This window comes from Carassius gibelio, chromosome A21 (assembly GCF_023724105.1).
Source record: "Carassius gibelio isolate Cgi1373 ecotype wild population from Czech Republic chromosome A21, carGib1.2-hapl.c, whole genome shotgun sequence".
NCBI classification, from domain to species: domain Eukaryota; kingdom Metazoa; phylum Chordata; class Actinopteri; order Cypriniformes; family Cyprinidae; genus Carassius; species Carassius gibelio.
In genome coordinates, this window is record NC_068391.1 from 16,262,484 (window position 1) to 16,279,779 (window position 17,296).

The following is a 17,296-nucleotide window of genomic DNA, read 5'->3' on the forward strand; positions in this document are numbered from 1 at the left end:
GGTGCCGCCTGTGAGGTAGAAGGGGCAGGCTTGCTCTGATGCCAAATCGGCGCAGTCCTGGGGCGACTCGAGGCAGAGCTGGAGCGTTTGGGCAGGAAGTGTCACATGAACTGGGACGACTTTTGTGCTGCAGTGAAACGCTCATTGAAACCCACTATAGCTGGCCCGAAGAGACCGGATGGAGAGACTGGGGCATCGAGAAAGGCCACCTTGTTGCTCTCTTTGATCTCAGTCAAGATGAGCCAGAGGTGGCATACTCTTTTTGAAAATGTGAAATATTGGTGTTCACCATAATAATGGCGCTTTGCATGGGTGCAAGCAATGTGCCTGAACACAACTCTTTTTGAGACCAGCACGCCCATGGGTGCACAAATGGGCGCAAATGCAATTACCAATTAAACGACGCGGCGCTGGACGGGAAAATACGAACGGCGCCAGACTGAAACCAGCAAACACACTTGCGCTGCGCCTTGCGTCGCATTGCGTCGGGTGTATGATAGGGCTCTTATTCTTAAAGGGATAGTTCACCTTCAGTTGCTGGTCCCCATTGACTTGCACAGTGTTTTTTTTTTTCTGTCTGTGGCAACCAGTAACTGAAGGTGAACTATCACTTTAAGCATGTTGATACTATCTGTCTCTGTGCTCTGAGCAAATGTATATCAATTCGGACCATTTTACAAACCCTTTTGACCAGCTGACTGAAAAGGAAAGATGACTGAAAAGAAAAATTTTAAATAATTGATCACTGACACATCAACACTTTTTTCATTTTTATTGACAAATCTGTTCAGTGAATATGTCAATGACTCACCATGATACACAAATACAATGGCTCCGTCTGAAATCAACTATATAGTAGGTGAAAAAAAGAAGTGAAAATAGCAGTATGTCCAAATTCACAGTATTCTTACAACAGTAGACTTTACTGTACCATGAGGGCATGTTAGAGGTTTTATTAACTGTAGTGAAGCAACGTAACTGATGCTGGTAGGTCACATGATAATAACAACATGGCGGATAGTATGTCCAAATAAAAAAACATACTAAAGACATTTATACTTTATAAAACAAACTTTTTTAACTGTTTATAAGTAATTCCATATTAAAAAGAAGTACAGACTAGGTTTCTTTCCTATTTGTTTAAATGTGTTTCAGGTAAATAGTCTTATGTGAGTAAAGCTGGAGTGAAAATGTATCGAAATCATGTTGAAAAACAGCACTGGACTTTCTGTCCTGCATCAGCCTCTTAATCGGCATTTGAGAGAAATATACAGAGGTCCTCAATCAAACTTTAATTGCATCACCACAAAGTAGTTTAAGAGGACTTTTACAGCATCTTGTTTCTGTGGGTGGTCCTCAAAGCCCACATACTTGCTGTTTCTGGAATTATTGGTCACACTGTGGAATGTGTCGTATATACTAATTCGGTAAGTACAGTATGTACAGTAGGCCTGTCTTTCAGTCAAAGCTTGAGCAGCAGAACTGTCAGTGAAGGTACTGTTATTTATGCATCTGTCTGGCAGGCCTTGTTCCATATATATATATATATATATATATATATATATATATATATATATATATATATATATATATATATATATATATATATATATATATATATATATATATATATATATTCTTTACATAAAAATTATTAGGCAGGTCAAATTCAGATTTTGTATGTGCACATGCATCACTTTTTTTAGTTTGATTTCATGTAACAATGACCCTTCCCATTTTTAAAAGTGTGTTTTAATTAGTCAGCCCTTTATATGCTTGACTATGCATATAAAGCTATGCATTGCTTCTGAGGACTGAGGACATTTTAAAATGGACTGAGCTTGACTGAAAAACAACCCTTTATGAATTTATGACAGACCATTATTTCAGCAATGTTTAGCAATGAGGCACTTGTGAGAATAAGCTATTCTGTTGTCCCATTACTTTTGTGTTATGACACATTATACATTTTTTGTTATGAGAATTATTATATACTTTTTATTTCAAATATTTGGCAGCATAATATGAACCTAGCGTGGGAAGTAGCTTTAAATAGTAGTTATCAAATCAAATGTCTATCTGCCAACATGTCAACATTTTGGCTTGGAGATTATGGGTTAACATTGACATTGAAATTAATTAATTAAAAAACATCACAGAGACCATGATGTTTAACTCCTTAGACATCATCAGAAGGTTGAAAAAAAATTGCAAACTTATAAACTTATACAACAGCTTATATAATACATCCAGGCTGATGATCTCTTTTTTTCTTAAGCTGAAGCCCTTCCTCTCACTGACCAAAGAAAAAAAAATGTCCAAATATATACCCCATTGTATTACTGAATTTCAGTAGCTTTGTAGTCTAGCGCTCAAATTCACAGAAAGTGAAGAGAGCATACCTGTTTAATCACAATATGAAATATAAACCATTATAAGGATCAAGAGGGCATTTATTAGACCACAAATGTGACCCTGGCCAACAAAACCAGTCATAAGGGTTAATTTCTTGAAATTGAGATTTATACATCATCTGAAAGCTGAAAAAATAAGCTTTCTTTTGATGTTTGTTAGGATAGGACAATATTTGTAGCCTGACTACGTCAGACTTCCTACTTCCGCTCAATTTCATTTAGCTTCTGTACTCAGTCTGATACAGCTTCAGAGCTTTCTGTTTGCCACCGGTCTGAAAACAGCCGGGCCAATCAACGAACAGAGGGCAAGCTGAGAGCCGTGAACTAGATGCTAAGCACCGAGTTTTAAATTGTAGGTTAGAGAAATCGAAAACCAAAACGACTGCGGAAATGGGAAACGAGACACGGGATGCCATTCGCTCTGTTATGGAGAACATTCAACTCTTTTTCAAACTGAAGCCAGAACAAGAAGAGTGTTTAACAACAGGTTTACACTGGAAGTTCAATCATAGATTTGAGTTCGATGCATGATGTCTGTGCTTCGATGCGGCTGTACAGGCGCATAACATACGTCATAACTAAACGTATCTGATTGGCTTATGGGTAACCAATGATTTTAAACTTCAGACAAGCACCCTCTAGCGAGAGAGAAAACACTTCTCTATTATGCCATTCCAGACTCTGTCTACGAAGCAAAGTGAAGTAGCAGAGTCTGGTATTACCAGGCTACAATATTTGGCCGAGATAAAAAAATATTTGAAGATCTGGAATCTGAGGCTGCAAATAATTTAAAATACTGAGAAAGTGAAGTTATTACTAATTAATAATATTGCATATTACTAATCCAAAAATTAGGTTTTGATTTATTTATGGCAGGGAAATGTACAAAATATCTTCATGGAACATGATCTTTACTTAGGCCAAATCAAAATTCTATTTTATACCCCTTCCCCTTCCTCTCCGCCTACCCCTTCCCCTTGTCTCTTGAAACCGAGTGTCAAGGGGTAGGGGAGAAAATATTCCCCTAAGGATTGGGACATCACTACTATGCCATCACGTCATCATTCGTCTTCTGGCTCTTACAACAAACCTAACACACATATACTGGTGTGCTGGTGTGCATTAGAGCCTTTAACTATCGTTCTATATTAATGCCCTGCTTACTAACACACACACCCATATTTGACATCGCGCAGCTCAACATCCAGGATAAAATAAACTTGTCACCGCTGCCCCACGAGTTTTATTAAATACAGTTTAAATACTGAATCGCTATATTATATTTTCCAGCAACGAGAGGATACAATCCCTGTTTTTAAGTAAACTCACTCTAAAAAGATAAACGCACAGATGTGAATACATGCAACTTCCATTTCTCTCTCTCTCTCTCTCTCTCTCTCTCTCTCGAATCGGCAATATTTGAGAAAATGGTTTAGCGATTTCTAATTATTAGGGGGATTAACCCCCATCAATGTCCACGGCAGTTATCGCCCTGATCAGACATATGCAGTCTATATTGCAATTTTTTACAAACATTTCTTTGAGTAACATGACCATTGATATAAACTCACAATTGAATGTAACATAAAACAAATGATTACTTTTCATTTAAATCTTTATTTATGCCAAAAAAGCTTACATTTATTTGTCTTTTTGTGCGCTGTAGCAGCCATGTTGCCGAGATAATTCATAACCCTTTGTTTGAAGTGTGGTCCTGAAAAATCTTTGTTTGAAAGGATATCTGGACCTTCCCCTTACCCCTACCCCTCCAACCAAAAGAGAATCGAGACACCCCTACCCCTCCATTTCGCGCGTTCACATGAAGGGGTAGTGGTGTCTCGATTCTCTTTTGGTTGGAGCACGAAATGGTGGGTTAGGGGAAAGGGGAAGGGCTTAGGGGTATAATTGGGATTGGGCCTTAATATCCTAATGATCCTAATGATATACATATATTTATTTATTTATTTATTTTATTTTTTATTTTATTTAGCTATTGCTATTTCAACAAAAAAATTAAATTAGGCTGCTTTTCACTCACCCCGATGCATCCTAGGTGTATATAACTTTAATCTTTCAGATGAATCCAGTAGGAGTTATAGTAAAAATTGTCTTTGATTTTTCAAGGTCTATCATTGCAGTCAGCGGGTGTTGCATTGCTTCAGTCCGAAAAAAAATCCATATTAAAAATGTAATAATCTAGTTTGTGCTCACTGTTGTAAACGGAAGCAGTTGCAGGTGGACGACGTATTAGGGTGGCTGAGACTTTTTTTAATGGATGGGCGATTTTTATTTAAATTCTTTTGGACTGAAGAAATGCAACACCCGCCAACTGTAATGATAGAGCTTGAAACATCAAAGACAATTTGTGATTCAAATCTGACTGGATTCGTCTAAAAGAAGAAAGTTATATACACCTTGGATACCTCGTCGGTGAGTAAAACACACCTTAATTTTTGGTTTTGGATGAACTAACCCTTTAAAACTGGTTTTGTGGTCCAGGGTCACATATATTGTCTACAGCCTACTGCTTTTGCCATTTAGTGAGTCAAAAACAGCCCCAGTCTCTGTCTCATAACCATAAATGAAAGATGGACCATTTTGTGATAAAGGTGCAAGATTTTTCTCAGCTTCACATTCTGTCAGCTGTGGAAGATCCTCAAGAGACGTGTGGCTCTGATCATTGTTTCGGGTTTTCCTGCAGCACAATGTGACTCTTGTGATGATTTTATCCATTGGTTTGAGTGAGTGCATCCAGAGAGGCAGGTGGTCCCAGGTTTGCAGCCACCAAGGCAGAAGGTGAGGGTTTTGTAATTGCAGTCTATTCACAACAACAATGCAGAGGAGGACAGCAACACATGGAACACAGATACCCACCACAACCTTCCATCCAGCCATTGAGAGTGCAAACACAATGGATGGCAGAAGGAGGAAGCAAAGAATCAGGTACAGCACAGCAAACCACCGGTATTTTGCGGTCCGCTCACCTAAAAATCGTGCCATGCGGATGGGGAGACGGCTTAGAGGAACTGGGTACCAAAGTAATATGCCCAGAACATTGAAGATGAAATGACATAGAGCAACCTGAGAGAGAGGATGTGCAGAGCATCATGAGGGAGAGAACATGGTTAAATTTACTTTACAAACTGTGTAATGGGTCTGTGCTATGAGTCTTCTAGGAATGACAGACTTCTTTTTATTATCTTACCTAAATCTATCTAGCCCAATATTTTGATACCGATATATCAATTCATTAAGAAAATTAAATGGGCTTACACTACAAACTATCAGACTTTTGTTTTATCATTTAGCACATCTGCATGAAATGCCGGAATGCACTAAATTATTCAAAGGTGACAGTAAATGTGACATTTATAATATTACAAAAGATTTCTGCTACACATAAATGCTGCTCTTTTGAATATTAAATTTCAAGGAAATAAAATCTGAAAAATAATTTTAGCCATGTAACATTCAATTGGAAAGCTGTTGTTCATTTGGATTTTATGAACAATTTTGATTTCATGGTGACTTTATAACAAATAAATAATGGTAAATATGAATTTAAATAAATATTATAAACATCACAAATACATTAATTATAATATTAATTATTTATCATTATTTAGTGTAAAATAACATTAAATGATATTTGCAACAATGTGTGTCAAACTTTCTCTGTGTTAAAATAAGCAGGAGGAATTTTTCCTATCCTCAAAAATGAAATCCTCAAAGATATTTTCTTTTTACTTAGAAGTTCTTATGATTCATAAATTATGATTCACATTTGTTGTTAATTTTACAATATAAAAAAAAATAATAATAATAAAAAATAATAATTAAAATGTATTTTTATAATAATAAAATCACAATATAATAAAATAAAATCAATCAAAATAAAAAACGTATGTGAGGATCAATCCTGTCCATGTAACATATTATCAAAAGCATCAGTATTTTAAGATCAAACCCCCATTCCTAGAGTCCTCTAACTCTGTTTAATTGAGTCAGAAAGTTCATGTTTCAAATGGGTTCACCTGAAAGGCCGCAGCGAGCTTGTCTCCTGGGCTAGCTAATGCGGCTAAGATGGCTGTAGTGGTTGTTCCGATATTGGAGCCCAAGGTCAGAGGGTAGGCCCGCTCAATACTTATCACACCAATGCCTGAAAACACAATGAACGTGAGAGTTGACCAGAGCAGATGATTGTGTTTATAATGATACCTTCTAATAAGGTGAATCCAGCCTTATTAAGAGCAAACTGGATGACCATGTATGATCATGACAGAACTGGCATTCACCTTATGAAAATGGTCTTGTCCCAAATGACACACACATATCCCTCAGAGTCTATATGATACTGCATGGATTTTGAGGGAATAATCTGCTATGAAGTCCTACCATGGGTTCAGTAAAAGGGTACAACAAGAGCACATAGTGGCTACTGTGGGATTACAAATGTATAAAATGTTAAAGGTTCCAATACAATAGTAGGCATTTTGAGGTAATAAAGCTGACATATCCAAGAAGATCAAATCAGGAAAATCAAGAGATATCTCACTATCATGAGATAATGACCTTTTGTCTTCATGCACTTCCTGTATTTTAACTGCATTTAAATGACACTGTTATGCTGACAACAAGACCAAAGATGGGAAAATGGCCAGCATCAGGCCGATCCCTGTATTCAATTTGCATGCTTTGTTTAAATTGTTTCCACCTCTACTGTATGTATCCCTCCCATTTCTATAAACACTCCAAAGTATCATTGCTTTGGTGAGACTTGGATGACTGCAGCGATGCACAGCGAGTCCTCAAATAAAGAGGAACTTCTGTATGAAAGATATCCCAGCATCTCCTGGTTTTCATTCTGAGTTTCCAACACTACAAAGGGGGCATTTCTATGTCAACTCGTGAATATAATTACTTTTATACAACTCTTTATATTTTTATGAAATTTGATTCATTTTAACTACTTTTAATTAAAAATTAAATAAACTAATATCCTAATTGTCACAATCACTGTCCATCCCAGATTTTTGCAGCTATCAAGGACTTCATTCCCCATAATCCTTTTCCTGGTCTCAGAATTAATTTTTTGCATCTGTGTCTTGTTAGCATAATTAGCTCACCCTATCAGTCCGTTCCTTACTGTCATTTTTTGTTAATTATTGTATCTTTCATTACTGCGATTTTAAGTCTTGTATACTTGTTATCCTGTATGTTGATTCCTGGTCTTGTTATTCTGCCTGTTTTCTGGATTACTCTGTTTGCCTCAGCAAAACTGTAAAAACTTTTGCCTCAGCAAAACTTGTAAATCTTATTATTAATTTACAAGTGCTTGTTTTGTTTGTTTAATGGAGAGCTTGTCTAAACAGGCCAGAAGGGACTATAAACTACTACGCATCCTTTTAATTACACAAGTTTATCATTAAAAATGTATACAAATTGATCCAAGATCATATAAAACCCACTTAGTCAGTGGTTCGCCGCTAGGGGGGGTGATCTCAGTAAACTCGCATTCATGAGTTCACAGAGAAGAGATATGATTGATACAAGACTTCAGATGTCTGTGGAGTCTGTGATCGTTGTTGTCTGATTCTCATCATGTTTATATATATCATATATATATATAAAATGAATCATGGTACATGAAAGATCTCATCAAGTTTAATAAAAATTAAGTACATTGCGAGGTACTGAAATTTGTAAACATTTCGAAACAGTTATGACGTAACAAAGTCTCTTTTACTGAAATCACGTGACTTTAGCATTTTGATACGCGCTCCGAAACACTGTTTTGAAACAAATGATTTGAAAATCACTACCTCAACCACTCATTGTGTCATTGTTTTGGACTGTCTATTTGTGTATGACCTTTTGCCTACCTTTTGGATTACGTTTGAGGATTAGCCTACCCCTTAAATAAACTACTGCTTTTGGATCCTCTACCTTCATGTCCATATGCAGTTCATGACACTAATGAAGAAAAAGGGAAAAAAATATATATATATTTTTTTATATATGGGCGGGATTAAAGTAAAAAAATATATTCTGATATCCTAAAACCTTACATAATATTTTTATATTTATATTTTTTATTCAGCAAGTTCAGTCAAAAGTGACACATTTAAAATGTTACAAAATACTTTAAATAAGTTATTTTGAACTTATATATAATATATAATATTATTCATATGTACATTTGTAAGTTTAATTTTCTTGATATTGAAGTTTTTCAAGAATGTTTCAACATAATTGCCACATGCATTTTAAACTAGATTTTTACATTGTTTTTTTTTTTTTTTTTTTTTTTTTTTCTCTTTATTTATAGCGGACACTCTCATTTGTCACTGACAAAAACGACTTTTGTACACATCCACATGAAATGAACCATTTTCAACTGGACTGTTTGAAAAAGCTACCTGTGTGTTTGGCTTTCAGAGGAAAAAAAAAATGTTCCAAAAATATAGTCTGCACATTTTACAGCTTCCGTGGCAGCTCTAAAACTCTTTGGGATTAGTGGTCTCTCTGGCAGTGTAATTAAGATGCTGTGGATGCTTAATCTAGCTGTCATGCCTCACTAGAAAGTCTAATCACTGTGTAGCTAATTACATTAAATCCGGGAGCAATGTTAGACCATCACTCTTCTATTTTGTCAGAAGGGCAGGTGGATTAGAAAGTGTTTAAAGCATCAAGTAAACATCTCTGTTCTCTTGACACTAGTTCTGCCTTCCTATATTTAATTTCCATCTCGCTTGCTCTTATTTGTAGATGCATAACAACTTACGTCTGTCATTCCGCTGGGAAATCGAGTGCATGATTTACCGTATCGAGTAAACCTTGACATTATTTACATGCCAGAACAGACCATTGATTCTCAGAGTGCAAAGCTCATGGACTGGTGAAAACGAATGAGTTGAAGTTGACAGTCAACTCTGTGAGGGCTAAAGATTAACTCCTCTGAGGCTTAGTGGTGATTAAATGCAAATATTAGAACAATACTCAGAGGTGCTCTTGGCTGTAATGGATTTCTCAGGTCATCTGGGAGCACAGCTAAATTATACAGGAGATATTCAAACAATTTTTTGACACTTTTTTGACCATAGGTTCAGCCTGATCATCTAAAAAAGGTAGGACTCACCTATCAAAGGAGTGATGGCAGAAGTGAACACTGAGCTGCTCTGAACAACAAAGGTCATGCCAGCACCAACCAGAATAGCCAGGTAGCCAGTCAACCAGCCGAACGGGAAAGGAAAGTCTGCAGGAAAGTGTTTTGTTTAAATCTCTTGAAAATTCAGCAAAAATGACAAGATACTAGAGGCTCCCTTTGGGGTTTTGCAGACTGTAAAACTGAGCAGAAAAGTTCAGATATTTTGTGAAATGACCTAACATCAAGAATATTTTATTTGCTCATTCTCTTTAATAACTTAATTTAACTGAATAAAGATCAAAGAAAAATCCAATGTTTTCACTGGCCAACTTAATTTTATTTATTAAATATAACCAAATTTTGATTTTGATTTAATTACAACGTTTAATTGTTTGGGAATTAAGGACACTAATTGTTAAAGTTTTCCAAGCAAAATTTTTGCCCAATCTCAACTGATACATGACTTCAGATGTCTGTGGAGTCTGTGATCGTTGTTGTCTGATTCTCATTTTCATGACTGGTCAGTCATACATTTTCAATAAGTCAGTCTAACACATTCCCTCTGTGTCTATGAAACCATGCTGTTGTAGTACATGAAGAATGCATTGTCTTGATCTAATAACCCTGGACTTCCCATGAAAGACTTCATCTTGATATGTCTCTGAACATCCCAATAAATGCCTCCATGTCAGTGATACATTTGCAGACATTCCAGTCACCCTTGCCATTTGCTCTGCTGCACCCCCATACCATAACAGATGTTTGCTTTTGCATCTGTCAGTGATGAAAGCCACACATTCATCTGAGGTTTCCTGTCTGGCCCTACACAGACTGAGATCTCTTTGGATTCCATGAATCTTTGCACAGTATCATGTATGGTAGTTGGCGAAATACCTAAATTCTTTAAGATTTTGGATTGAGAAATGTAATTTAATTTAGTTATTTGTTTATTTTTGTTATTTGACACTTGAAATTTGGCACAAAGGGATGAGCCATGATCCAGCTTTGCTTGCGGAGTCCCAAACATGATCCCCTCACCCAAACATGATCCTTATCCTGCTTATTGTGAACTGTTTCAAAAATCTGATATTTAACATAGTTTCACCTTTACTTTGCCTCTGTCCCAACTTTTTTGGAGCGTGTTGCAGCCGTAGAAATCAAACTTTGTTTATTATATATATATATATATATATATATATATATATATATATATATATATATATATATATATATATATATGTATATATATCAGTAGTTACACAAGATTCAGTTTGATAGTTTGATTTATAAAGTCATTTAAATATTATTTAAGATGAAATGAGTTGTACCGCCAATATGATCCAACTTAAGGCAGTGATTCCATACAATTAAGTTCAGTTAAGAAATTCCAGATGGCAAATAAATCAGTGTATTATAAACAAATCTTAAATTAGATTAAGTGAGATCAGTGATAAATTAAATGTTCAAAATATATTTAATAAATGTTGATGATCTGATCAGACCGTCAATATTAATAAAAGCAGAATCATGTGATATACCTGTGGTAAAAAAATTTTTAAAAAAATAATAATATATGAGATTTTTTTTTTTCAACATTTGACATGGATCCTCACAATCACATTACCTGTGTTAATAGATAGTTCCCACCTGAGTTGATGATTTTCTGGATAGCTTTGGCTACTTGTCCCTGGAGAAGGGAGTTGAGAAACTTAACCAGCAGCAGAAGGCAGGTGCAGAGCACCAGCAGAGAAGAAGCCAGCAGAATCAACCCCACAGACAGATCAGACAAACCCGTCTCGACAAAAAGATGAGTGCCTGTTCCAACAGACACATGTATTTACATCTCCAAATCTGCCCGTCACTCATGCGTTGACAGGCATATGTTCATATAAACAGTGATTACCCCAACAGCTGCTGATTATGGTGTGTTAGAAGAAAGAGTATTTTAGATTTTATAATTATTTATGCATCATGAGAAAATGGCTTCTAAAAATGAGGCCCATGGTTATATTTGAGGGCTTTAGCCATTCACTATGGCCTGAAAAATATGGAATTATTACTTTATTTCCTCAATACGATGGCTCCTGTGTTTGAAAGATGATAAAATAAATAAATAAATAATAAAAATATGCAGCTTATTGCCTCAAAGTCATTATATGAGCCTGGATGACTCAAAAGCTCATTCAAAGTTTAAAAACATCTTGCTTCCTAAGACAGTCTGTACGCTGTTTGTTACTGTTGTTGATGTCGAATGTGTAGTTCCTCTTTTAAACAAGCATATGACTCAGTGGCTGTTTCTATCACAGGATGTACTAATACAGAATAAATTATAGTTATTAGCTTTGAGTAAACGAAGAAGAGCCAGTCTACAGAGGGACTAAAAAACGAGTTTTCTTCACGGAAAAAAGAGTGCATTGTTTGAATACAGCATTTCTCTGCATTAAAAAAAAAGTTTGAAGCCAGATAGAATGGAGAACAAAACTTTGTAATTTAAAAATGTATGCATGAAATGACTAAAGGCTGATCAATCAAAGGACGGCCTTTGCTGTGTCTTTGTCCATTTCATTCTCTATTCCTTTGAAATCTGATAGAGTTTCAACTTACATTTTTCAGCATTTTGCACTGTTGAGTTTTCTGAAGACAATATAGAAAAATTTTCTTGGATCTGGGGATAATAAACGTACATAACATCAGAACATAAAAGATCTTCATCTGTAAGAAAACAGAGATGTCGCTCACCATGATCCGTGTCTGGCACCAGACTTTTATCAGGCTCTTATTGCGTAGCACCTCTTGCCCTGTTGCTATACCTACGATTACTGTCTTATCCAGCTGAAAAGGGAAAATAATTTTAAATGCTTTTTAACTCTAAACCCATTTTAATGAGACCAAAGAGTACTGATAGAGATACAGACGTTTTCACAAGTTCCAAAGCATTTAAAAAAAATAATAATAATAAATAAAAAATGATCAGTTTTCTTTTTATTGATAATGACACCCAACTGGCTGCATACTTAAAGTAATAAATATTGTTTATTCATCATCATGTTGTGTCGTGAAACACAAAAGGGGAAGTTTTCCGGCTGCTTTTGAATATGGGATATCAAGCCCCAAAAAGTTTAAAAAGACTTATGTGCTACATTCTAAAGATGTTGTCACATTTTGGTCAAATTTCACAAGTTAAAAATTCCATGGCCTTTTGTAAATAGTGAAGCGATGACTGAACACAGAAGTCACTTTTAAACCAAGACGCTTTCTGTTGGTCAACACAGCAAATCCATCTGACCAATTTAAATCCACAGGAGATTCTCTGTGTGGAAAATTTCACCCTCACACAAAATATACAGATTGTGTGACTTCCCATTGAAATTACTGGATTTTGCCTGGATAATTTAACTGTTTCAACTGTGGACTTCCTCATTCCCAAACAATTAGTAAAATTGTATGCATTGTGTAGCTTGAGAACACTTTTTATATAAAGCATGATTCATGCGCACCACATTTATAATACTTTTATTGCATCTTTTGTCTTTTTTTTCAATATTGACAGCCTATGAAGGATTTACCAAAAGTCTCTTTTCTCTTTTCCATAGAAGAATGAAAGGCATCCTTGATGTTTCTAGAACATATTCTTATCAGTTAGACTTCAAAACAGATAATACTGTACCTGTATAATACGTTTCGTGAGGGGTTCTGTGATGACTTTCAGGAGCTCTGGACCATTCTCTCCACTCACGAGGTTGAAACTTTCAACCACCGCCCCCGACGTGAGCCTCATCACGCCAGTGATGGCTTCCAGCGGCAGCAACACCAACACTGACAGCCAGTTAAAGCAATCGTGCACTGTGGCACCCGCAAAGGCTCTGAAACAGACCCACACAGAAAGTGTCACTGAAGAACTCCAAACTTTCTATTGATAGTTGAATGCTGACAGTATGAGGTACTGTATGCTTTCTCTACCGTTTGAACTCCTCTCTCTCCCCTGCCTGCATCAGAGCCACGATGGTGTTAGTGACAGATGTGCCTATGTTTGAGCCCATGATGATAGGAATGGCCGATCCAACATCCAACACTGCATGAAACATAGAATGCAGAAACCCAATCGATAGATGTAAGTCATGTTTCATTAAAGGAACACCCTGACTTTTTGGGACTTTAGCTGATTCACAGTATCCCCCAGAGTTAGATAAGTCCATACATACCTTTTTCATTTCTGTGCGTTCTGTAAGTGTTATTTGACGCACCCACCGCTAGCCTAGCTTAGCACAAAGACTGGATGTAAATGGATAATGGTAGCATAGTAATCCCAATAAGTGACAAAATAATGCAAACATTTTCCTATTTACATGGTGTGATCTGTATAGTCATAGCGTGTACAAATAACAAGGCTATATGAGACAGAGACCATTTTAATCGTATAAATACTGGGAACTATATTCTCACTAGGCGTAGGAGCACAGCTAACGTTACTTGGGCGGAGTGATTAGTGCAGCACAAGAGACGCCCCGTTGTAAACAAAACAAACGTGACTAACTAGCTAGACGTGACTCGTGATCATGGCTGACTTTGAGGAATTGTCAGACTCAGAGGAATTTTACTGTGTATCAAACCAAGATCCAGAACCATATAGTTTTGAGCCAGAATACACAGACGAGGAGTTACAAACTTTGGAAGCTGTAAGACAAGATTATCAATTTACATCCAGTCTTTGTGCTAAGCTAGGCTAGCAGTGGGTGCGTCAAATAACACTTACAGAACGCACAGAAATGAAAAAGGTATGTATGGATCTAACTCTGGGGGATACTGTGAATAAGCTAAAGTCCCAAAAAGTTGGAGTGTTCCTTTAAGTACAACAATCCTCCTAAGCCAGTTATGAAGGGCTCCCATCATCTACAAAAATCATTCTCTGGAAATTCTTTCTCTGAAAATCACTTTTGCCCATTACAATATAAAATAACACCATAGCAACAAAGTGAACATTACTTTAATAATATTAAAACTTCCCAAAAATGAGACGCATAAATAACATGGTTCCATTTGCGCTTGTATGCAGTTTGCTACAAAATACAATAAAGTAGCATAGTTTGTTACCTAGATGAATGGATCATTGCCACTCAGCTAACAAATATGTTCTAAAAACATTTTGATAACATTTCCTATAGAATGGATGTTATGTTACTGTAAGAACATTTGTTCATTTTTGCTCACTTTGAAATAACCTTGCCAGAACACTACTGCATATTTTCTGAGCAGGTACTACATTTGATAAGAAACAAACTTTGTGACTATTTAAAAAGTATGTTCTTTTTCAAGGGAACTTCAAACTGTGTCTTCTGAGGGTCGCTATGGGGAAAACGCCTCGTCGGGAACCGTGTCTGAAGCATACATTAAAAAACAACAACAACACGTTGGTCGGCAACAGCCCATGACGTCACTACCGGTGCGACTAAAGTATAAATCCTCTTCTCCATCTTCACTAACTGTTTTGTTTGTGGTTTCCCCATAGCAACCCCTACAGTACGCAGTGTCTTGTGCCCTACTCAGGGAACCATTGTTACATAAGTAACCTGAGAAGTTATGTATGAATATATGTAGTATGAAAGAAATTCATGCATACTTCAAGAAGGTTCTACCTGCATCCTAAAATAACAACCTAAAAACAAGCTAATAGTACAAATTTAAGTAGTACAAGTTATGTCTTCCGCAAAAAATGCATACAAAATAATGGCTGAGAGGATATCATGAAGCAATCTACTCTAAGTAAATTTATTTTGTCTGATGGCATTGGTTGTTTTCTTTGTAGGAGAGCATAACTTGTAATAGGCATAACTTATAGGGGCGTGGTTTTTTCTTGCCGTTCACAACTCTTTTCCTATGGCCTCATGGGATAGATGCACACTTTAGAATCTCTGCAGAACTAGTACGTCATATGGGAACTTTTGCCTACCGTTTTATAAATAATATGAATTTGAACATATTTGTTCCACATACTGCTTTTCGCCTACTTCATAGAAGGGAAGTAATAATAATCAAATGCACAAACTGGATTAGAAAATATCAGTCACTAGATGGCAGTGATGACCAATCAGAATTGAGTACTCCAGAGTGCTGTTTAAAAATGTTTAAGTATTAAAATATAGTAACATAAATGGGTTTTTAGGTTTGGCAGAGCAATACTGTGTTTGTATTGACTGCATTTGACTTACATCCAGAAGAGACCAAACTGACAACAATGGAGGTGGAAGTGCTGGAACTTTGGACCAGGACAGTAACCAGTATTCCCACCACCAGTCCCGCCACAGGGTTAGAGAGGACAGCATTGTCCTTAAATATGTCCCCTGCAACCTTACCTATCCAAACATACAACAAAGTCCACTCAAAGTTTTTATTTTCACACTTAGGATGTGATATTGAGATTAGTAGTTAGTTGTCACAAAGTAACTAGCTTTTTACATTTATTTTGGAAACAGGATATTCACAATAGTTACTGTATCAGAGAACAGTGGAAAATGTCAAACAAAAAGGTGTTAAAGGTTACCTCCAGCTAACTGAAAGGCTGAGCTGAGGATGTCCAGTGAACAGATGAACATGTACAGAAATAGAAGAAGAAGTGGTATCTTGCAAATATTGATGAAGATTTGTTTTCCCATTGTCCTCATTAAATGGTTCTGGCTAAAAAGATCATATATATTACATGCACACGCACATGCACACACACACACACGCACACACACGCACACACACACACACACACACACACACACACACACACACACACACACACACACACACACACACACACACACATTACAATTCTGAGTTAATTGATTCCACTCTCTTTTTCTTTTTCCTTCCTCTTTTTGGTTTTATTGACAATCACAGTCTTGTTCGTGAAGCAATTAAACACAAGACATGACATTATGAGAAAACAACATGATCAGTACGTACCTCGTCATAGAATGATGCACTGCTCTGTCTGTGTATGCATTTATCAGCCATCATTTATACCTACAATCTCAGTTTGGGGGACAAAGTCACTCATTATGCAGTGCATAGTTAAAATTTAAATGGAAAAACATGAGGAAATTAAAGTTGTTTATTTACTTAAACTACCCCCAACCTCAAATGATTTTATTCACAATGCTTTAGCTGTGACAGAGCAGCATAGCTCAATAGTTGTTCATGTCACTCTAAGGGGCCTAAGAATGGACAGTGGGACACCAAGTGGTAAGTTTTTTTAAGACATTGATGAATAGTTTGTATACATCCAGACCTGCTCTGCTTTTCAATTACAATGCCTGATTGCAGATAGCAAAATGCATGACTTGTGCATAATGCATAAATTATGGATGTTTAGATTTATAGAATATAGACTGTAGAGGTAAAATAAGAGTTTACCCAAAAATGAAAATTTGGCATTTTTATTTGGTTTTATTTTTTTTTACCCTCAGTTAATCTAAGATGTAGATGAGTTTGTTTTTCATCTGAACAGATTTGGAAAAATTTAGCATTACATCACTTGCTCACCTCACCAAATAGATCCTCACCAAAAAAAAAAAAAAAAATCAGATAATATCATATTATTAATATGAAAAAAAATTAACTGGAGAAAATATTATGGATAGTTATAGCTGGAAGCAATACTTTGAAGTTTAAATGTATTGGATTATTACAAACACAACTTTTTGCTTCACAAGATGTATGATGATCATTTTGATGTTTTTATTAGCTCTTT

General features: G+C 36.1%; 1 protein-coding gene across 1 annotated transcript; it reads right to left on the reverse strand.

Moving 5' to 3' along the window:
- Positions 1-1,627: 1,627 nt before the first annotated feature.
- On the reverse strand, positions 1,628-16,542 carry LOC127941722 (sodium-dependent phosphate transport protein 2A-like). The gene is made up of 11 exons (XM_052537083.1): positions 16,510-16,542; positions 16,100-16,233; positions 15,768-15,911; positions 13,522-13,633; positions 13,229-13,424; positions 12,301-12,393; positions 12,166-12,226; positions 11,209-11,376; positions 9,553-9,669; positions 6,449-6,573; positions 1,628-5,495 (listed from the first exon to the last, which is right to left on the reverse strand). The coding sequence occupies exons 1-11, from the start codon at positions 16,515-16,517 to the stop codon at positions 4,929-4,931; spliced, it is 1,725 nt and encodes a 574-aa protein (XP_052393043.1). The 5' UTR covers positions 16,518-16,542; the 3' UTR covers positions 1,628-4,928.
- Positions 16,543-17,296: the final 754 nt, after the last annotated feature.